Below are 23,956 nucleotides of genomic sequence, written 5' to 3'. Positions count from 1 at the left end.
TTTTTAGGGATGATAGTCGAAATAATTTTAGTCAGTCCCATTTTTCCACCTCGATAAATACTTATCATTTCTAATAGGTCGATTTTTGCTAAGATGTTGCCAATAAAAAATCAGAAAATCAAAAACAAACAAAAAAAAAACAGGTGTATCTTAAAATTTTCAGAAATTTGTCGGTAAAACTTACTTAAATTCAAAAAATCACCCACTGTTTTTATGACTCTTTTTCACGTACAAAAATCTGAAAATATCCTCCGCAAGTCGATCGTAAAATAAAATAATAAACAGCAGGAACATTTTAAAATTTTAGAAAAAGTCTATCGAAAAAAAATTAACCCTCGGCTCGGAAATCTGAAAAACATGCGAGTCGTAAAAATAAAATAACAAAAGAAACATTTTAAACTCCAAAAAAAATTTGTGAAAATCAGTTCATAAAAAAAATCCTATGCAATATCTTAAAATAAAAACTTACTCTTTTTAAAAGGAAATCTAAAAAACATGCGAGTCGTAAAAATAAAATAACGAAAGAAACATTTTAAACTTCAGAAAAATTTATGTCGTTCGTAAACTCAATTAACAGCGGGATGATTTTTTCTATTCTACAGACAGACCCTTATACGATTTGAAAACGAAACTGAAAACTAAACTGGGAAAACTATATCAAAAAAACTCCTTTATTCTATACTTTCATTTTCCGAAAACTATACTAAAAACTAAACTGAAAAACTATATCAAAAAAACAACTTTTATCTATATTTTCCTAAAACTTTATTCTTTTTTTTTTTTTACTATAAAACTGAACACTTGTGTTTCAAAACTAAACCGAAAAACTATACTAAAAAAACTCTACCGAAAACTCTATACTAAAAATACTAAGCCGAAAAAACTATACAAAAAAACTAAAGCGATTCTGAAAAAAAACTAAACTAGAAACTATATTAAAAAAACTCTACCTAAAACTCTCTACTAAAAATACTAAGCTGAAAAAACTATACAAAAAAACTAAAGCGATTCTGAAAAAAAACTAAACTAAAAACTATACTAAAAAAACTCTACCGAAAACTCTCTACTAAAAATACTAAGCTGAAAAAACTATACAAAAAAACTAAAGCGATTCTGAAAAAAAACTAAACTAAAAACTATACTAAAAAAACTCTACCGAAAACTCTATACTGAAAATACTAAGCCGAAAAAACTATACAAAAAAACTAAAGCGATTCAAAAAAAAAAACAAAAACTAAAAACTCTATACTAAAAACTTTACACCTGTACGATTTTCTTATTCTATACTATCCTACGTTTACTTATGCTCTATATGTACCGTTGCCCCGAGACGTCACCCATGCATCTTTTCCCATGCACTCCAGCACAACACACACTCGAGGGGGGGGGGGGGGCACATTCCTGAGGGTGCCCAGAAAAGCCACCTTCTACTAACATTTTATTATTTTACATACTGATAAAATTCTTATACGTAATAACCAGGCTCGGGAAATTCGTCCGTTATTTCAGATCGGCGAAAATACCATGGCAACATGGTGAAATATAGTTAGAAAAAAAAAGACGATCTGAACTTCGTACATCGGAAAAATGGCCTCAAAAAATGGCCAAAAAATTCTAACTGGAATTAGATAATATAAAAAGCAAAAGTAATAACGGCATTTTTTAAGGATATTTGAATAATTAAAAAGACAAGTTGACACGTTGCTTTTGCAAAATAAGTCGTTCTTTTGTGAAATATCCATTAGTATATTGAAACACATGTCAAAAGTTTTTTTTTTTTTTTTGAAAAGACAATTATTTATCATCGAAAATAAATTTGAAATCATAATTGTGTTATTTCAAAACTAATCTGCAAGCTTCATAATAAAAATGAAAATAAGTGTATCATTCGTCACATTGCTGATAACAACTTTTTTCTCAAAAAGTGTTGAAGCTGAAGAACCTCTCAAACCTTGTGGCCTTATTCCGAACAACCAAAATACATATTCTAAAACTAAAAAGATGCTAGCGTCAGTCAAACAATATTATGAACAATGTACTGACACTTTGACATTGAATGATATAAATATTTACGAAGTATCTGACAAAGCATTCAACAACAATTTACGACTCAGGGATTTAACACTATTTTGTATTTTGCTCCTGAATTAAAACTTAATGAAAATGCATTTACTAGTTTGGATCATTTAACATCTTTGCACATTAATGATGGAAAAGTATTATTAAAGAATGAAGTTTTCAAAAAATTGGCATCATTGAAATCATCAAAATTTAAAGCAAATGCACTGCAAATACGTTAGAATGAATTTTTATCTAATCTTAAAAATTTTATAGAATTAGAATTAATAAAAGCTTGGGAAACGTCTATTTGTCGAGATATTAATGGTCACGAAAATGTACTAACAATTGAAGAATTTTATCACATACTTGAATAGAAGAACTAATTCATTTAAGTATTTGAATAATCTTATTATTTTGAGTATAAGTCAAACTCATTCAAAAACCATTGGAAAATGAGCATTCAATGAGTGAAAAACTGGAACATCTAATGTTGACGATGAATACAAATTCAAGCATAACAAATGCATTATCAATAAAATCATATTGAAAAATTAAGTAAAGAAATTAAAGATTTTAAAACATTTATTTATAAAGTATTTGTGTTATAGATAGTATGCTTCAATTTAACTTTTTTATGTTCAATGACCTTTCGAGATGAAAAATTTGATATCGTTTGATGAAAAACGTGCACTAATTTGTAAACTATTAACAGATCTTCCATCACTAAGCAAGCTCCATATTGTTAATCATAATAATATAAGTATTCGTATTAAACTCCGATGTAAATATGAGTACAATTTTCAAATTCAAAAACTTTATAATAATGGTGGTGCGATCAATATAATTCAAAGTAAATTATTTAAATGTGTGACACCATCAGAATATTTATTTATAACCAATGCGAATATAACAACAATCAAATCTAAGACATTTCTTTATTGTTTAATTAAGCTTGAAATACTTCCATTGGCTCAAAATAAAATAACTTTTATTTCTAAAAATATTTTTCCCCATTTAAGAAAATTAGAATTACTTTATTAGTAATTTAATCATATTAAAGAAATTGAAAGTACAACATTCCAATTGATGAATGTAAGTCAATTGAAATTAAATTTAGATTTTAACAAATTTAAAGGTAATTTGAAAAAATACTTTTAATTTTCTTAAATGGAATAGTTTATATTTATCAAGTAATGACATTCGTAAAATTGAACATGAGGCATTTAATAATTCATATATAAAAAAGTTATATTATTTCGATAATCCAGAGCTTAATGGTAATCTTAAAACAATATGTCCCACTAACTTTACTACTATACAACAAAATACAGGAACGATTACTGATGTGAAATCACAACCTGAGAAAAATTGTAAATTAAAAAACTGCTATATTATATGTGAAACTCTAGCCTCAAAAATTGCTACAAATATTCAAAAGAGAAAAAAAATTACTAATCATTTCTTTGATGATCAAAATTTTAATATTACTAAACATTTTCATCAGCACACTAAAACTTCAAAAATGCAAAAAATATTGTGAAAATTGTCCTGTAATCTGTCGATTCAATAATATAGTAAATCCCATTCTCATAATTCAAAAACAGCGTATTAATCTTATTTTATTTATTGTCCATGCCATCAAATATATTTGAACACAAATTACACAATAATAATTGAATATTTGCACAGAATTTAATTCTTTAAGCACCTGTTATTTACAATGTTGCATATGACGATAAAAAATATCTTGTCATTTCAATTAGTAATTATTAATAAATTTATGAAAAATAATACACCAACTTCAAGTACATGTACTGGTTTATGATTATAAAAATTATTCTGACAATCTTATTATTTATCACTGATAACTGATGATTATGAATCATCGATAAAAAATTATTCAAATTAATTACTAGTAAAAATAAAATCTTATGATTGCATTTGTTTATACATGTATATTTTTATGTGTTTTCATATAGGTCAATATTAAATAAATAAATAAATAAATAAACCTAAATTGCTTAAAATATATGTATCTGATACTTGTCTTTATATAGAGACAATTTTTTGGATAGTTTAACTTGGATAATTTAACTGTTTCGCATGTTTATAATGGAAGAGTTGTATTGATTAATTAAGCACTCGCAAAATTAATATCATTAAAATCATCAAAATTAGAGCTGCCCAGGGAAAAATCATCAAACCAAATAAGATCTGACGAGATCAAATCAGATCAGATTTGAACTGGCATATTCCAGAACAAGCCAGATGAGGGTTATCGGACAATTTCAGATCTGACTCGATCTGGCTTGATCTAGCCTGATCTAACTTGAACTGGATAAAAATTTATTAATTAAATCGAAATAATATCAAATTAGTCAATGCTTGATTAAAGAATTTGGTTTTTCTTCTTATTGGATTCGTGAAATACAATTAAGAATTGTTAAGAATTATTTTTACGATAAATAATTGACACCACTCCGACTTGAACTTAATGCTTCTGGTGTTATATTCCAGAGCCTTAGCTACTTAACCTCGGCAGTGATTATAAAACATAGGAAAAATTTGTCTTCTGAAACATTTATTCGCCCGTGATCTAGTTTGATCTGAGTGCAGATCAAGTTTTATCAAACTAGATCTAGTCAGATCTAAACAGATCAAGTTTGATCTGGTCAGATAAGATTTGATGTAGGCGTAGATCAAGTTTCATCTAGTCAGATCTGGTTAGATCAAGTTTGACTTGGTCAAATAAGGTTTGATCTGGTCAGATAAGATTTGATCGGGGTCCAGATCAAGTTTGATCTAGTCAGATTTGGTCAGATAAGATTTGATCTGCACCCAGATCTGATCAGATCAAATTTGATTTGATTAGATCAAATCTTATCTGAGCCAGATCAAACTAGATCAAAATAGATCTGGCTCAGTTCAAATTAGATCTGATTTGATCTGACGATTTTTCCCTGGGTGATGAAAGTGAGATACGTTTAAATAAACTTGTACATAATCTGAAAAATTTAACGGAATTACATATATTACGTGCGTGGGAAATAACTATATGTCGTCAGACTGACGCTCGGATGGAGAGTATACTAACAATCAAAAACTTTATGATTCATTCGGTCGAATTGTAAACTTGAAAAATAATTCGTTTACTTGTTTGAATAATATTACTGGATTGAAGATAAGTCACACTCATTTGAGCTTTATTGAAAAAAGAACATTTGATGGTCTTGAAAAATTAGAAAAATTGGTATTAACAATGAATAAAAAATTTCAAAAAATATCTGTAGGTATTTTTACTAATTTTGTTAGTTCAATTGAACTTAATTTTCTTTTGAAATCTTTTGTTTAATTTTTTATTTTTTTTTGTTAAATAGGAATTTAGTGTAAAAAACTAATAAGCTAACAAAAAATAACTTTAACGAGTTTTTTTTCTACAAAAATTATATCTTTGATTTTAAATGATATACGATGATTTCTGGTCTCAGTTCTAATATTGCTATAAAGATTCTAGCAGGTGCTGATTGTACTATATCAAAAGATTAAAATTTTAAAATTTGTGATAATGGAGGTAAATTAAAGTTAATCCGAGAAATATAACCTAATGTAACAAAACAAAATAATTCATCAATATCAACACTTGAAATATCAGAAAATATAACATTAATTGAAGAATATACATTTTATGATTCATCAATAAAAGAGTAGGTAATAAAATCAGAAGAAAAGAATAAAACAAATATTAAACCATTGGCATTATATTTACCGAAACTAGAAATACTTGAATTTCATGGATCATCAATTGTAACAGAAAAAAAATATATTTGAAATACTTACACCATTGATTTATTTGACATGGATAGTTGACGGAAAAATTATTGCCAAGGTTGATTATTTATTCAAATATCCTTGAAAAATACCGTTATTACTTTTGCTTTTTTATTTTATCTAATTCCAGTTATGACGTATAAGAATTTTATCAGAATGTAAAATAATAAAATGTTCAAAAAACGTCGTTCTGAGACCTTAAAATGAGCTATATATAATATTGCTTAATATTGCTTAAAAAATTTAAAAGTATGTTGAGAATATTATTTAGAAAAAATTGAATTATAAGTTTTTCAATTATTATTTTTACAAAAATATTAGTAAATATTTACAAATAATTATGATAAGTCATGTAAACGAGTACTTTTTGTAGAGTACTGCTCTGATAAATTAATGATGATGTTAAGAAAAACATAGGCGTTTAAATGAGCACAATTATCTTCTTCCAAAGGAAAAAGTATAATAATTTTTATTTTACTCATTGGTTAAATTTTAAAAGAGTAGGAATTTTTATGGAAAAAAAAATATTGGAGAAATGCATTATTTGTCAGTAAAAAACACCAGGAAAATTGTGACTTCTCAATTCAACACTTTTTTCATTTTATTAAATAATTTTGAAGTTACAACATCCTTTTCATCATTCAAATTAAAGCCAATCCCAGAAGGCTTTCATCTGGATCTATCAGTACCCCTAACCAAATAACGACCAAACGAATCAACGCTTTTTTTATTACTGACTCAAAAACTTAAAAACCAGTTGCTTATAAAATTAGAAAAAAAAATTTTATGAAAATTAAATTATTAAAAAAAAAAAAAAAACTGGCTTCTTTGAAATTCAAAAATATTTCCCACTCATATTCTCTTCTCTTATTTCCATTTCTTCTTTTCTGCCCAAAAATTTATTTCAGTATCACTTACCCATTCCTACCACAATTTCGTGGTTTTCCGTGGTCCGGAACTCTCATAACTACACTACTAATATCTGAAAATTTTAATCGAAAGTATACCTTAATATTTGATGTTCATCATAAATAATCGACGAAAAATAGTATTTCTCTCATTAATTTTTTTGATGCACTCCTCCTTCAGAATGAGAATGAAATAATAACGATATTCCGAAATATTCATTCAAAAGTAGGATTATCTATATAGTTGATACACATGAAGTATGATGAAAATTAAGCAAATTGAGATCATAAATATTGATTATTGGAAATTGACAAATTGGAATATATAATGAATGAGACTGAATTATTAAGGAGTGATTTAACCCCTGGATCGGCCAAAGTAGCGTCCCATTATTAAATATTATTTCAACCCAGAGATAGAGCAAATGTGCTCTGTCAGTAAAAATAAGGGAAGAGTTATGTCAAAATGAAAAGTTGTCATTCCCTTTATGAATCGTGACAAAAAAAAGTAAAAAAAAATAACGAGCGTGCTAATTAAAGCTGTCTTGATCTCTGAGTTATAATGACGATGGTTTTTGCTACTTCTCTTCTACTTGATCTATTTACTGGCATAAGTTTTTTCTCAAGCTCTCGTTATTTTTAAGTTTCTTCAAACACTCAGGTAATATTTATTTATTTTTTAAAACAATTTTTTATTTTTTATGTTACTATTCAGATCCAGCACCTAAAGCTTGCAACAGGGCAATAGCATCAAGTGTTTCAGTGGGATCTGCAAATCGTCATTCAGCTGTTGTATTGATACTAAGTGTTCTTCTATTTACAGGAACAATCTAAAATGTGCATGTTTGAATGCATCTGGAAAAAAGGTCAGTGACTTGGGCCAATATCGAAAATAGTGGTCATAACAAAAAACAGACGAATTCGAAACGAAAACAATATATTTGCAAAATATAGATACCTGGAGAGAAATATTAAATATGCGCTAATGATATGATCATATTTCAAAATTAAAAAAAAAAAAACAAATACGATTGAGTTTAAAAAATTTAATAAAAAAACATGAATAGATAAAAAATATATATTTCGTTAGACGTGAAAACCCTCAATCCTTCGTTTGTTGTTAAATGTGTATAACAATAGATTTAAATTGTCATATGTATCCCTTGTGAAATATATTTTTCGCACTTTTCTTCGGATTATTTCCGGGTTTCTCCATAATTATTTTATAATTACTACTTTATCAAAGACTAGACACGAGACCAGTTTCGATGACTTTTCAGTTTTTTGGTTGATGCCGATATGATAGCGTGAGTTTTGACCAAGATTCACTGAAAGTCTCGGTGTATCGGCTTAAAAATTTTTTACGTTTGATTTGGGCTTGTCAGGGTTAGCGGTTGAGTGAAAAAAAAAACGTCCAGATATTTTGAGACAAGTTAAAATTATCAATTTTCTTTCAAGTAAATTTTCTTCTTTTTGATGCTTAATTGTTTCATTATTTTTTATTTTCAATAAATCATTCAAAATTAACATTGTTATGAATTTAAAATATTTCAAAATTTACTTTTCCGGGGTGTAGACAATCCGATATTGAGTTAGCTGATACTGGGATGATATTCGTAATATCAAAATTTGATTCGTGTCTCGTGTCCAGCCTTAACGGTATCGAAACTTCTATAAATATTTTGAAGTTAGGTCCGAATTTTTTTGAATGAAACTTTTTTTAATAACGAAATCTGGTATAGTTTAACAAATTTTCGTCTGGATATTTTATATGAAAAATCTAGAATAATTAGACACAAAAATCTGGAGATCACAATTGATATCTCGTCGTATTTTTAACGAATTTTTTTGGCAAGAATTTATATCGTTTTTGTCCATAAATTCTCCTCGGATATGACTTACGGGGAAACCCAGATGATACGGGAAAAAATCTAAATTTTTTTTTTTACTAGGGATAATATGAATTATATAAAAGATGAATTATAATAACTAAAAAGCAACTCTCACAGAAGAAAAAATGAGCCTAAATTTCTTTGCATAAGTTTTTTTATAGTATAAATCACATGAAGTACTACAGCCGTGAATTATTCGATAATTCACGTGTTGATTGCAACTTGAATCTTCCATTCGATACATATCACCTGTAACGTTATATTATAAATAGTATATATTTAACAAAAATATAATTAAAAATGAATTAATAAAAATATTATATAAATGAGAATTGAATGGATGGAGATATTATGTAGGTATAGGTAGGTTAATGATGAAAATAAATTTTAAAAAAAACCGATATCTATCTTAAACTCAAGATCTGATGAATAAAAGACGAATCAATTCATGTTCAAATTTTGGTTCTCATATTTCATAAGAACTTATATGAAATTATAGAATACAGTTTTTTAGATAAAAAAAAAAATCATATTCGAGTTATTTTAAATTACCTTTAAATAATATTTTTACATTTTTCCAATAAAAAATAATTTTTTTTACTTCATTTTTTTGGTTCAACTGTCATTACTTAGGTCATAAATTTTATCGTATACGATCGAGTGTAATATTATGAGATTGTTCGTTATTACATTAACGCTTTACTTTCACTGTCTCACTTCTATTCGAGCATGCTATGCCGTAATGATAAAATTGAGAAAAAATAACCAAATCGATGAAAACCTTTATGACTTTTCTGTATAATGTTCTTCCTTTGCAATTTAACATCATCAAAATTAACAACAATTTATCGAAATTTGTTCTTGTTCAGAATATCCAATTAGTATTGCCGATATTGGCATTATTTTTATAATTATTACTGTTATAGTTATTATAATAAATCTAAAAAAATACTTTACGGACAACAAAAACGTTTATCGATAGAAAAGATGAGTGTTGACAGTATCACAATGGGTATAGTGTACTGAATTTTTAGTTTACTAGTTTCTTTTTTAGTCAGTTCAAGTTCCTATCCATGAAGAAAAACAATGAGGGGTCTGCAGATACAAATAGAATCAATATTATGATATTCAAATATACCGAGGTAGAAAACTTCCGTCGGCCCGACTGTCGGCCGACTGAGTGTCCCGACTTATTAAGTCGAAGAAAATTCGGGATTTCAGTCGGGCCGACGTCAGATATTCTGTTGAATTCCCTTTAAGGCTGAATGTCAAAATATTGAAAAAAAATTCCCTCTCACAGATTTTGATCAAAGTAGGCTTATTTTTTTAGTGAAATAAAGATCTATTTTATCAATTTTTTTTTGTAATTTTCTACCACGATTTAAGCGAGATAATTGGGGTCAAAGTTGACGCTTTTTACACACGCATAGGAAGCATCGGCACGTTTTCACTTCTATTGAAAAAACGCTCTCACAAAAAACCTTTATTTTACTACAGCTAATACTTCTTCAAATTACGAAAATAATAAAAAAAAAATCATCGATTTCTACCACGGATTTTGAAAGTTATTAATTATTTAAGAATATTAAAAACAGTCAAAAAGTACCGGGTGAAGCATTGAAAATCTGCTGAAGTAGATTAGTGTGTGTAAATACACTCATACTTTTAAAGACGCGGCAGTAAAGTATAAAAATTTTAGACATTAGGGGGCGCTTATTATTTTTTTTAACTATGGTTATAAGGGTGCCCTTTTGCACCCAAAGAGTCGTCCTACTTTGGGATTTACATTCAGCCTTAAGGGATTTGGACGATTTTTTTCGGAATATGAGAAAGAAATGAAATTTATACAGTAGATTTTTGAAATACTAATACATTTTATGTGATTTTTTGGTAATTGTTTGGAAGCTCGTTTTTTTTTTATTAATTTTTAAAGTTGACAACTTTTAACATTGGTTCTTATGGAGAATGCGATTTTTGTCAAAAAAAAATTTATTAAAATACCAATATCTCCAATCGACAATATGACATCATGAAAAAAAAACTATCGGGTTATAAAATGAGACAAAAGAAAACGTATAGAAAAAAAATAAAAGAGGTTTGGAGCATAGTTTTTTTACAATTAATAATTAAAGTATGAAAAAATGGATTTTTATGAGGAATTATTGAAAAATCACTAGAGACCTCTTGCGGATGACTTCTAGAAACACAATATTTCTATGAGTGCGAAAAAGACAAAAAACAGAGAAAAAATGTTGTCTCACTCTTCGTTTTAAAAAATCGTCCACATCCCTTAAGTAAAAAATTTAGAATATCGATTGCATTTTCCCAAAGAAACTAAATTGTTGATGAATAGACTATTTATGTTTGTACTTTGTTTCTAATCATTCTAATCATGAATATTTTTCAATAGATAAAGTATAATTTTTTTTTTTTACTCGAATTAACTTTAAAATCACATCTTGAGGTTGTAGTCGGGATTTTGGGCCACATTTATGAGAAAACGGTTCTCATCCAATTTCTGTATATCGAAAATACTAAGCCTGCTGTTTTACCGGCAGGCTAGCGACGAGTAATTTTAAATATGCAACTTTAACAATCATGTTCATGTTTAGGTCGGTTTGAATTAAAAACAACAAGTTTAATAAATCAAAAAATCGTCTTAAATATTGTGTTAGAATATAATTACCGATTGTTTTAACATCTGTATATTGTATTGTTGACTCAGGTATATTACTATCATGATTATAATCATTACCATGTAGAAAACCAGGTAGCGAACCATACTGCTTTTCCTTGAACATTTTTATTCATTTAATAAATAAAATACATGTAATTTTATTTAAAAAGAATAAAAATGTCCAAGGAAAAGTAGTAGCTAAGGAAGAGATGTAGCTAAGAAATTAATGTTGCTAAAGAATTATGTTTTGAGAAAATAATGTTGCTCAAAATATAATTTTTTGGCAACTTTAATTCCTTAGCTACATTCTTTCCTTAGCTACTGCTTTTTCATGCACATTTATCCTCTTTAAAAATAAAATTACATGAATATTACGTATTGAATAAATAAAAATATCCAAGGAGAAAAAATATAGCTGAGCAATTAAGGTTGCCAAAAAATTATATTTTGAGCAACGTTGTTTCCTTAAGACATAATTCTTCGGCAACCTTAATTTCTTAGCTACATCTTTTTCTTACCTACTGCTTTTCCTTGGATTTTTTTATTTATCCAATAAATAATATTCATGTAATTTTAATTTCGAAAAATAAAAATGTCCAAGGAAAAGTAGTAGCTAAGGAATTAAGGTTGCCAAAGAATTATGTTTTAAGGAAATAATATTGCTTGAAATATAATTTTTTGGCAACTTTAATTCCTTAGCTACATCTTTTTCTTAGCTACTGCTTTCCCTTGAACATTTTTATTTATTTCAGAAATAAAATACATGTAAATTTAATTTTTAAGAATACAAATGTCCAAGAAAAAGCAGTAGCTAAGGAAAGAATGTAGCTAAGGAATTAAGGTTGCCAAAAAATTATATTTCAAGCAACATTATTTCCTTAAGAAATAATTCTTTGGCAACCTTAATTCCTCAGCTACTACTTTTCCTTGGACATTTTTATTTTTTAAAAATAAAATTACATGAATATTATTTATTTTTAAAAAAAAATGATGAAACAGTTGCTGAAGCAACTGTGCCTGCCCTGCGGGGGGAATTTCAATTTCTTTATTGAAATTCGTGATTACAAATTATTATCTATTGTTACAATGATTACTGTTACAACTGAAAATTATTCATCATTTTGTTTGTTCCTTCCATATTTTCTTTAGTAAATTTAGTATCTTTACTTGGTTTATTAAATTTTTTTTATTCAAATTTTATTTTCCTTCATAATCACTGTCGTCTGCTAATGTTATTGTTCTTTTTTTCAATAACCGTCCTGTCATTGCATATAGAAATTCTATTTCATTCATTGCTATTATGACTGCGGTGATATCTATATAATAACATTATCAGCATTGAAATTTTTTTTTTTTTTTTTTTCTGTTAAAATAATTTTACCTGCCCATGAATTATTTGGTAGATGATTTCTTGTATTTTTTCGATTCGGAATTGATCTTTATTATATTTTCATTTTTCTCATCGTCTTCGAATTTTATATTAGCCTCTTTTTATTATCTTTTGTTGATTAACTTTTCTCACTAATCCTTCAGTGTCCATATATTTTTTGTTCAACTTGAATATTTAATAATTTATCATATGTTAATAATTTTCCTTTTCATTTTATCCATTTTATTGATAACGGTACCTCAATAAATTCATGATCTTCATTTGCAGCTTCTCCAAAAAAAAATACATCTTATTTTGTCACTCTCATCACATATATCTATCGTAAATTTTTTACCAGTTTCTCGTTCGTTTTCCCATTCCTTTATTTCACTTTTATTCATAATTCGTGCTCGAAGTGTATCACTGTATTGAATTTTTAATTTAATTTTTTATGTAAATTATATTCATTTCTAATTTTTGACTTACCATATTGTGTTTAATTTTCAATCTGTTATTTTTTCAATTTTCTTATTCATCAATGTATTTTTTGTTGTGTTTTTATCACTCAGTTTTATTTTTTTTTCTTCATTTTCGGATTGTTCCCTTCTTGTTTTCTTTTACCCATTTCGATTTTATTGGCTTATGATTTCAAAAATTTCGTTGTATCTGTTCTCAAATTGGTTAAAAATGATAGATATTTTCTTCTGTTTTTATTCAAACTTGTCATTTCTTTTTTATTTTTTTTTTGTGATTTATTTGATAATATCTTTTATATTTCCATTCGCATATTAAGAGGAAGTAACATAATTGAAATCATATTTTTTTTTATATATTTAGTGGTTTTTCTTTCATATTTTTCGATATTTTCCTTTATGATATTTTACTAATGTTTCCCCGATATTTTCCCATTTCATCGTGTTTAGATTAAGGGACTTTCGTGGGAGCTACTATGGTTAGAGGAGGGGGGGGGGGAGAACTTAATTGATATGTTCCTATATTCATCGTAATTTTTCTTATATTTACTGATTTTTCTTTGATATTGTCATATTGTTTTCTACATTTTCCTTTATATTAACTAATATTTTTCCGTATATATCGTATTTTTCTTTATATTCAGTGATTTTTCTTTCATATTTACTGATATTTCCCTGATATTTTCTCATAATTATCAGACTTTTCTTTATATTCAGCGATTTTTCTTTATATTCAGTAATTTTTCTTTTATATTTGCTGATATTTTCCCATACGTATCGTATTTTTTATCATATTCAGTAACTTTTCCTTCATATTTACTGATATTTCCTTAATATTTTTCCATAATTATGAGAGTTTTCTTTATATTTAGCGCTTTTTTCTTTATATTTACTGATATTTCTCCATATTTATCGGTTTTTTCTTTATATTCAGTCATTTTTCCTTCATATTCACTGATATTTTCCCATATTTATCGTTTTTTTCTTTATATTCAGTGATTTTTCTATATTTTCCTTCATATTTATCGTATTTAGATTAAGGCACTTAGAAAATTTTGGGGGGGGGGGGTCTACCATGGTTGGGGAGAGGGGTCCAGATGAAAAGCGAAAACAATAGGAAATTAAAATTTCCTAATAAAAATGTGCAAGGAAAAGTATTAGTTAAGGAATTGAGGTTGCCAAAAAATTATGTTTTAAGGAAATAATGTTTCTTAAAATATAATTTTTTGGCAACCTCAATTCCTCAGCTACTGCTTTTCCGTGGATATTTTTATTTATCCAATAAATGATATTCATGTAATATTAATTTTGAAAAATAAAAATGTCCAAGGAAAAGTAGTAGCTAAGGAATTGAGGTTGCCAAAGAATTATGTTTTAAGGTAATAATGTTGCTTGAAATATAATTTTTTGGCAACTTTAATTCCTTAGCTACATCTTTTTCTTAGCTACTGCTTTTCCTTGGACATTTTTATTTATTTCAGAAATAAAATACATGTAAATTTAATTTTTAAGAATACAAATGTCCAACAAAAAGCAGTAGCTAAGGAAAGAATGTAGCTAAGGAATTGAGGTTGCCAAAAAATTATATTTCAAGCAACATTATTTCCTCAAAACATAATTCTTTGGCAACATTAATTTCTTAGCTACATCTTTTCCTACATTACATGTATTTTATTTATTAAATGAATAAAAATGTTCAAGGAAAAGCAGTATGGTTAGCTACCTTATTTTCTACATGGTAATGATAATAATCATGATAGTAATATACCTGAGTCAACAATACAATATACAGATGTTAAAACAATCGGTAATCATATTCTAACACAATATTCGAGACGATTTTTTGATTTATTAAACTCGTTGTTTTTCATCCAAACCGATCTAAACATGAACATGATTGTTAAAGTTGCATATTTAAAATTACTCGTCGCTAGTCTTCCGGTAAAACAGCAGGCTTAGTATTTTCGATATTCAGAAATTGGATGAGAACCGTTTTCTCATAAATGTGGCCCAAAATCCCGACTATAACCTCAAGCTGTCATTTTAAAGTTAATTCGAGTAAAAAAAAAAAATTATACTTTATCTATTGATAAATATTCATGATTAGAATGATTAGAAACAAAGTACAAACATAAATAGTCTATCTATCAACAATTTAGTTTCTTTGGAAAGATGCAATCGATATTCTAAATTTTTTACTTAAAGGGAATTTAACAGAATATCCGACGTCGACCCGACTGAAATCCCGACTTTTCTCTGACTGTATTGAGTCGGGAACGACACATATTTCTCTACCTGCGATACGATATCACAAAAAAAAAATTGGGTTTAGCCATTGAGTACCAAAAACAATATGTAAATTTTAGAAATCCTAATCTCATATAATTTTTTTCCAAATTACTTTATTGATCTTATAACTTCTATTTACCTCTCTGATTTTTAAAACTTGGTGATGACTCATTATTTGAAAAAAAAAAGAAATTCATTTCAACAACAAAAGCCAAATAAATAATAGATGAAAAATACATAAACGATTAATCATCAAGACAATAAATAAATAACGAAATAAATATACATTGGCTGAGATATTTCTATGTTTGTTGAATTGCGGAAACGTCAAACGTGAATGTATCGGCAAAAAATTATTTAGATGAAAAAAAAAAAAAAACAACTCAATTCCGGACAATCTACCAATATGACACTCGATCGTGTAACAAGATTTGTTTAACTCATATGTCATAACTACAAAAATTAACTATAAAAATATTATTTACAACTATTATGTTTAAGAATCTTCCGTTTCTAGTTTTTGATTGATAAAAATTGCCTAACGGAAATAATGAACAAAGAACGATTTGGTAATGGAGTTACTAAATAATTTAAGTTAGCTCAAAAATGAAACAAAACATATTTATACAGTTTAATTAGTGTGAATGGATAGTAGTTCGTATTTCAGTGTCTTGTAGTTAATATTTTGATCAATGTTCAATTTGAGATAATAATTAGTATGACGATTTTCGAGAAAACCTATTCATAGTTTTACTTCTAATGTAATACATAAATTAATAAAAATGTCAATTCATAAATAGATTAATAACAAACATAATTATGAAAGAAGAAATATGTAAAAATCGATCCATTAGTGTAACGTATTTTGAAATTATTTCATAGAAAAATAAAGTTTATTGGTTGAGCAGATAAAATACTGAAAATTCAACTCAAGATATTTGTGTATAAATGATATGAATTTGTTGTAAAAAGATTAAGGTAAATTATTGTGATTATTGTAATTATGTGATGGAATAAATGACTTCAATATAGAGCCAGTTTGTTAAAAGAAGAAAAAAAAAAATAATATTAAAATGTAGATACAGACAAAAAAACTTCATAATCATGAAAAAAAAGAGAAACTTTTTTTCACGTTTTGAAATATTTTTAAATTATTTATAATAATTTCAGTTTGACCTGAAGTTTTTTCATTTTCTTCACAATTGTATTTGGAATAGAAAATTGTAATTTTTCAAACTCTTTAAAATACTGAAAATTTTAACGAAGATTACCCTCTCAATGATAAAATTCTTTTTTTAAATCAATTCATTTTTAATAAAAAAAAATTTGTAAATGAATTTAACCAAAGTTATTAGATGATGCAACTTATTTTTTATATGAAAAAAAATAATTATTATTTAACGACTGTACTGATGATTTCACTATTTTATTTATTCCATTCGTATGACTGAACAGAACAAGGATAAAACAATTATTATGTTGATGCGTCAACAAATAATAGACAATCAATGTGTGCTTTTTAATTTTTCTCTTGTTATATTGTAAAAAAACATAAAACGCGTAAAAAAAAGAAATGTTAGGTTACAAAATAATAATAAATATTGTAAAGGAATATGAATATTGAGTTTTTTTTTATAAAAATAAAAAAGAATGGGTTTTTTGAAAAAGTGGAAAGCTTGATAAATTAAAGTTCAAAGAATATGCAATTTTCCAAATTTATAAAACAAATCGTTTCATAAAATACAAATTGAAATGAAACTTTATAAACTAAGTGCACTATCATTAATTTACTAAGCTTTCTAGTTTCTACTTTCAAGTTAATCATAATCAATGAATAAATATAAAAGTAATAGAACATTTTTTCATACAATTTATTTTATATAATTAGTTCGATATAGTTGAAGCGCTTTATTGGCTCTCTAGGGATGACGAAAAATAATCGTTATCTTTAATAAATTTTGACGCAAAAATCGAACAGAAAAATTAATTGAACAAAGAGTAAAATAATAAAAAAAAATGTAAGGAAACAATATATTTTTTTGAATTTTTATTTAGTCGATGTTTCAAAAATTTTTTTCAAAAAGAGCTTGGAGTGTTTGTCTTAATGTTGTGATGAAAATAAGATGCGTGTAGAAAATTAGATATAAAATAAATTTATTATGATGAAAATATATAAATAGAAAATAATAAGAATTAAATCATCAATTATTATGCAATTCCAAAAAAAAATATCTTGATAAGCTCACAGGAAACAATGAATTATTGATTTCGTTTCGTGTTATTACAGTTGATTTCAACTGCAATGGTTGTTGTCTATCCAACATGAAAAAAGCAGTCTCAAAAACTTTCAATTCTATTCAAGGGCTGAAAAAACATGCAATCTTGCTAATTTTACCGTTATTCCTAGATCATTCCGCCATAACTAAACCATCCTTGAACATTAATTGAAAAAAAATCCGCAGGAAATAATCTGTCAGATAGAAGTTTTGTTCTCGCAAAAGAATGTATTTGAATTTACGAAAAATTGATTTGCAAGGAGTTTTGGTCTTAATCCAAATCAATTTTTTCTTAATCTATACATATTTTTTTGCGAGGAAGAACTTTCTATTTTTACGAACTTTTTGTCTTATAAATAGAAAATTTTTTTTTCAGTATTAAGTAACAATTATTGTAGCGTACAGTAAAATTCAGTAGTTGCGTGGCTGGCCATTAAAGTTAGCGTCACCAGCTTATACAGCTGTGATATGGCACTAAAACAATACTAGCATTTTTTTTTTTTTTTTTTTTTTACAAATCTATTATTAATTCATATATATTTCACTTATGAACGCTGTATATATTCCTGATATTTAATAGGAAAAACAACTTTAAAATACAATCACACTTAGAATTAAATATAACATCAATTTGAGCTGAAAAACGTTTCTACGCAGATTACAGTAAAAATTTAGTCAGAAATTATGAAAAATTACTGTGGTATCTTATGTTTTTAGCCATGATTTCGACTACATCACTGCAGTAATATTTGTGTAGATTGCTACCGGTAAAATGATTGAAAACTCATCAAGAAATTCAATTTATAAAAAAGTAATTTGTGTATGAAAAAATAAATTATCTATCATATATAGTGAATAAATAATGTATGGTAATTTTTTTGTATGAGAGCTTAAGTTATTATATAAGCTTTTGCTCTATTCGTTAATCCTACATTATATTGGGTGAATAATATCTTGTCGTAACCGTTCGATCGTCTCACTACCATTATTGATAACTTAAGTGAAAAAAGTTGAAATTATCATAGCAATAAATCTTTTTGGATATACCAAATATTTCACTGTTTATTCTTTACGATTCATAGATTCAGATGATTTTCATATTTATACGATATCGTAAGACTTTTGAAAATTACATAGAAATTATAATCGCTATTAATTTACAATTCCACACGTTATATTTTTGTCCATGTCACATCTCAATATTGGTAATATAACATATACAATGTATATTATACATACAGCGATGCCAGGTCTGTAGAAGAAAGTGTTGGAAGGGAAAACCCAAAAAGTCTAGAGATGTCTGGAGATTTTTTACATTAATTCGTTTTAAATTCCTTTATTATTATTTTATAGACTTTTATAAGTACTATATAATAATTTATTTTGTTAAAAATATAAAAAATAAAGTTATGAAAATATAAAATAACGAAAGTTTTCAACTCACTGTGTCGATGAAAGGCAAAACTACGTATCGACTGGCACTTGAATCGTTAATGTGCAATACAACTTATTTTAAATTTCTTTATATTTAGAAGTATAATTTAAAATAATTATTTTATTAAATATATCCAATATTTAATATCATTGCATATTATATTGTTTGGAATGCAGAGAAATATTTTTTTTGGTCTCTAAAACATAATAAAATGATGATATTTAACAATTTACCAAACCAAAATATGTGTTGATGTTAAAAACAAAATAAAATATTTTAATTTCATTTCAAATTTACAGTCTTCAAGCTAGCAAAAAAAAAGAAGCAACTTTTAAATCAGTTGTATTATTAAATTGACCCCGTCACGAGAATCATACATAGTTACATTATGCTTTGAAAAGAAATTCGCGAATACGTTTAATGTACATACGTCTTTCCCACCCAGTAATTTGCGAAAATGCATGATTCCTTGTAAAGTATCATTGTCCATACGATTTTTTAAATTTGTTTTATTCAATTTTGAGTTTGTTTGTTTTTAATTTGTTTAATTATTTGAGATGTATGGTCAGGAAATTTGAAACGTTTTTTTAATTGGGAACAAGCTTCAACTAAGAATGCTAAACACTGTAGTCCAAACTTCTTAAGACCTGTCCCATTTAGTTGACATTTTCTATTAGTAATTTCAGCTTCTAATAAGCCTCCGAGATATACGTATCTAAATCAACCATGTTGTGTGGACATTTAAAGTCTATTTTTCATTTGCATATATTTGCATCAGTAGAAAATGGCAGAATTGCAACCATAAATTTCAATGTCATTTTTTACGTGTGGCATATTTAATTTTTCAACAATTAAACTTCCCATTGATCAAGATATCGTTTGGAAATTTGGTTAATGGACAACCAACGTGTATCACAAAGTCTCAATAACTTGTGAGATTCAAGATTCAAAATAGTTCGAGCAACATTAAATTTACTTATTGCTTTGTAGCTGTTTTTAAAATAACTATAAACTTCGCTGAGAAATTCTTCAGTTGATCGAGATAATTTTTTACAAGCATAACTTGCACATAATGCCCATGAAGAACATATGCATTTTCAGGAAAACAGATCAGAAATATCTTTTTTTAATAAGACTGCTAATGAAGACATAACAGCTTCATCAGCAGAAAATCCAATCATATTTTCTTCCCATGGTATATCATATTCATTGAAAACTTTTACAATTATTTTATATGAATTTTTTGATTTTGCGGATGGAGTAGATTCTAATGCAAGAAAACAATTAGTAACAGATAAACCACTAGCAAAACGTACAATCATGGCAAACTTTTTTCTACCAGCTACATCAGTAGATTTATCAACTAAAAGTGAAAAAAAAAACAATGAACAATAATTATAATACTATTATTTCTTTTTTTTTTTTTTTATTTAGCATTAGTAAAAAAAAAATTGAAAATTTCATTTTATTTTTACATAGTCACCCTAAAAAAAACTCATTAAAATACATTTTAATTCCACATTGGGCTATTATATGTGAAAAAGAAAACATTTCAAAAATATAACATCCGTTTTATTTTTACATGGTACACTGTGAATCTTCTAATGTATACACAGAAATTAACAGGTTCTCCTTTTTAAATTACATTGTTGGCGCTTCGATCCCAACTGTTATGGTGACCATGTAAAAATAAATATTTTTTTTTGTAAATTTCACAAAAAAATTCTCTCCGTGTAGTGGTATAACATCGAAACAAAAACCCTCAATTGCTGTATCCAAAACTAACTTATTTTTCTCCTTTTTATCGAATGAAAGATGTGAATCAAAAAATATGAACGCTCAGGTAGAAACTGAGCATCCGTTCGATGTTGATTCGGAGTCAAATTTCGAGCTCGGAGTTCGATTCAAGGTCCGTAAGTTTGTCGGTTAGACGTCGAATCGTTACACTGAACTAGTTCCGACGGACGTCAAAAATCAAGCTCGGATTGAGGTCGAGAAAAGCGCGATTTGAATCTATATTGTCTTATAAACAAAATCAATTATACAAAAATACTACAGTATCTTGTTTTTACAACGACTATAAACGTATATATTAAACCTATTTTCGAAAATATTATCACTTTATTCAAATGACTATACAAATTTCACTTAATGAGAACCGCTGTCTATTAATCTTCCTTACAGAATTAGATTGGGTATAAGCAGAGTGAAGCCATAGATGATTTTGACCTCGGAAGTGACGGAAACCTCTTATGCCCATTCCATACGGTGAGCTCGGAAGTGACGAAAACCTCTTATACCCACTCTATACGGCAAGCACAAAATGTCGGACAAATAAAACCTCTGTGGCTTCACTCTGCTTATACCCACTCTAGTTCTGTGAGGAAGATTAATAGACAGCGGTTCTCATTAAGTGAAATTTTTATAGTCATTTGAATAAAGTGATAATATTTTCGAAAATAGGTTTAATAAAAACAAAACATAAATTTACAATTAATGTCGCCAAAAAGCCTCAATTTTTAAATACCTGTCTATTTATCATACCTTTAATAATCAAAAGACGTGAAATATCCAAAAAAATGTCAAAATTTTGAAGTATAAAGTTAAATAATTTGCTGGATAAAAAAAAAACTTAAAAAAAAATTAGGCGCTGCAGTTTTTATTATTATATTATTATTATACCATGTATCGAAAAAGCGCCTAATTTTTTTTTTAGTTTTTTTTTTTATCCAGCAAATTATTCAACTTTATACTTCAAAATTTTGACATTTTTTTGGATATTTCACGTCTTTTGATTATTAAAGGTATGATAAATAGACAGGTATTTAAAAATTGAGGCTTTTTGGCGACATTAATTGTAAATTTATGTTTTGTTTTTATTTCACTTATTTTGTTTAAATTAATAATAAATTATATTTGTAATTTGTCTACTTTAAATTGACCGTGAATACCATAATAAATAATAATCGAATACTAATTTTCTGGAATATAAAAATTTAAACGTGTATGTATACTATATATGTACGCTTTAAATATAAAAGGAAAAAGAAACAAATTCTGCTATACCATCAATGATAAATAACTAATACATGCGGCTGCATACACACACATATATGCATGTAAAAAAAAATTCAGGAGTAGGGATAGGCGCGGGGTATGCGCAACGTATCCGAAGAAATTAGACATTTCAGCTTGAAAATTTATTTTTTAGTAAGATTTAATACCTGGCTTTTACTGACTCTTATATCTTTTTTATTATTTGTTGGAAAAAATCGAGAGTAGGCTCATTGGAAAGAGAGGCATCGATATATATAATGAAACTGTTTTTATTTTTTTTTTTTAACAAATAATTAGAACGACATTTGATAAATTAAAAACGACGACGTCACGGACCACTGACTTAAAATACTTATACCCGGTAAAGAGTCTCGCTTTTTAAAAATTGAGGCGAGACTCTACCGAGTCTCTTGATATATACGTTTATAGTCGTTGTAAAAACAAGATACTGTAGTATTTTTGTATAATTGATTTTGTTTATAAGACAATATAGATTTGGGGTTTGTATATAGAATGGAATTCAGCTTTATTATTATTATTATTATTATTATTATTATTATTAATGGTTATTCTAAAAAATTAATAAACTTCTTATTATTTTAATAATAATAATAATAATAATAAAGCTGAATTCGATTTTTTGTATAATTGATTTTGTTTCTAAGACTATTTATTTTTGGAGTGTGTATATAAAATGGAATTCAGCTTTATATTATTATTAAATACTGATGAATTTATTAATTTTTTCAAATAACCGATAATAATAATAATAATACAAACAAAACATAAATTTACAATTGATGTCCCTGGAAGCCTCAATTTTAGATGAGCTGTTTATTTTTTTATCATAGCTTTAATAATCAAAAGAAGTGAAATATAAAAAAAAATAGCAAAATTTTAAAGTTTAAAGATGAATAATTTGCTGGGTAAAAAAAAAAAAAAAAAAAAAAAATAAGGCGCTTTTTATTATAATATTATTGACATGTATCGCAAACGTTATCGTGAAAAAGCGCCTAATTTTGTTTTTTTTTTTTTTTTTATCCAGCAAATTATTCATCTTTAAACTTTAAAATTTTGCTATTTTTTTTTATATTTCACTTCTTTTGATTATTAAAGCTATGATAAAAAAATAAACAGCTCATCTAAAATTGAGGCTTCCAGGGACATCAATTGTAAATTTATGTTTTGTTTGTATTTCTCTCATTTTGTTTAACTAATAATAATTTATGAAAATTCGTGAGAAAGAATATAAAGAATCATCTTCGTACAATTCAGGTGCGTGAACCTGGCCTGCATAAGTCCTAGAAAAGTTATCTAGAATACTCATTAGAAACGTCTTAATTTGTACCACTTTGTAATAATTTGTACTAATTTGTACCATTAAGCAAGGAATTAGTATCTCAAAAATAACAAGCAAAAATTATTTACTCATTTAAAAATGTTAATTAACAATTGAATATCTGCTTTTATTATTAAGGTACAAATTCTGCTCTCCCTGGTGGAAATATTACTCCGGCATTTCTCCGTTTTTGGCCTATTTCCGGAGAAATTACTCCGGCTTGAGGTTGATGGCGGAGAAATTATTCCGGCAAAAAAGTCGAGGCAGATTAATTTTGCCGACATTAATCTCATGCCGGAGTAATTTCTCCGGAAATGGGCCAAAAACGGAGTAATGCCGAAGAAAGTCGGAG

At 26.8% G+C, this 23,956-nt stretch overlaps 2 protein-coding genes across 6 annotated transcripts in view; one reads left to right on the top strand and one right to left on the bottom strand.

Annotated features, from left to right (window-relative positions):
* The window catches only part of LOC122849567 (acetylcholinesterase), a 274,697-nt gene that overhangs the window by 162,513 nt on the left and 88,228 nt on the right, over nucleotides 1-23,956 (top strand). For 2 of the 5 annotated variants that reach the window (XM_044148342.1, XM_044148335.1), the window contains exon 6: nucleotides 7,513-7,663. The exons of 1 other annotated variant lie outside the window; for it this stretch is intronic. In XM_044148342.1, the coding sequence (XP_044004277.1) occupies nucleotides 7,513-7,631 (119 nt within the window). In that variant the 3' untranslated portion in view covers nucleotides 7,632-7,663. Of the gene's footprint in view, nucleotides 1-7,512; nucleotides 13,219-23,956 lie in introns of those variants that run through there. 2 more of the 5 variants (XM_044148327.1, XM_044148358.1) reach the window with 1 other exon arrangement.
* LOC122860584 (NK-tumor recognition protein-like) overlaps nucleotides 20,306-23,956 on the bottom strand; it is a 53,068-nt gene continuing 49,417 nt past the window's right edge. Inside the window, exon 11 of the mRNA XM_044164461.1 lies at nucleotides 20,306-20,571. Within this exon, the coding sequence (XP_044020396.1) occupies nucleotides 20,306-20,571 (266 nt within the window). The remainder of the gene's footprint in view (nucleotides 20,572-23,956) is intronic.

This window comes from Aphidius gifuensis, linkage group LG1, assembly GCF_014905175.1.
Source record: "Aphidius gifuensis isolate YNYX2018 linkage group LG1, ASM1490517v1, whole genome shotgun sequence".
NCBI lineage: Eukaryota > Metazoa > Arthropoda > Insecta > Hymenoptera > Braconidae > Aphidius > Aphidius gifuensis.
This window is presented reverse-complemented; position numbering and strand designations above follow the sequence as displayed.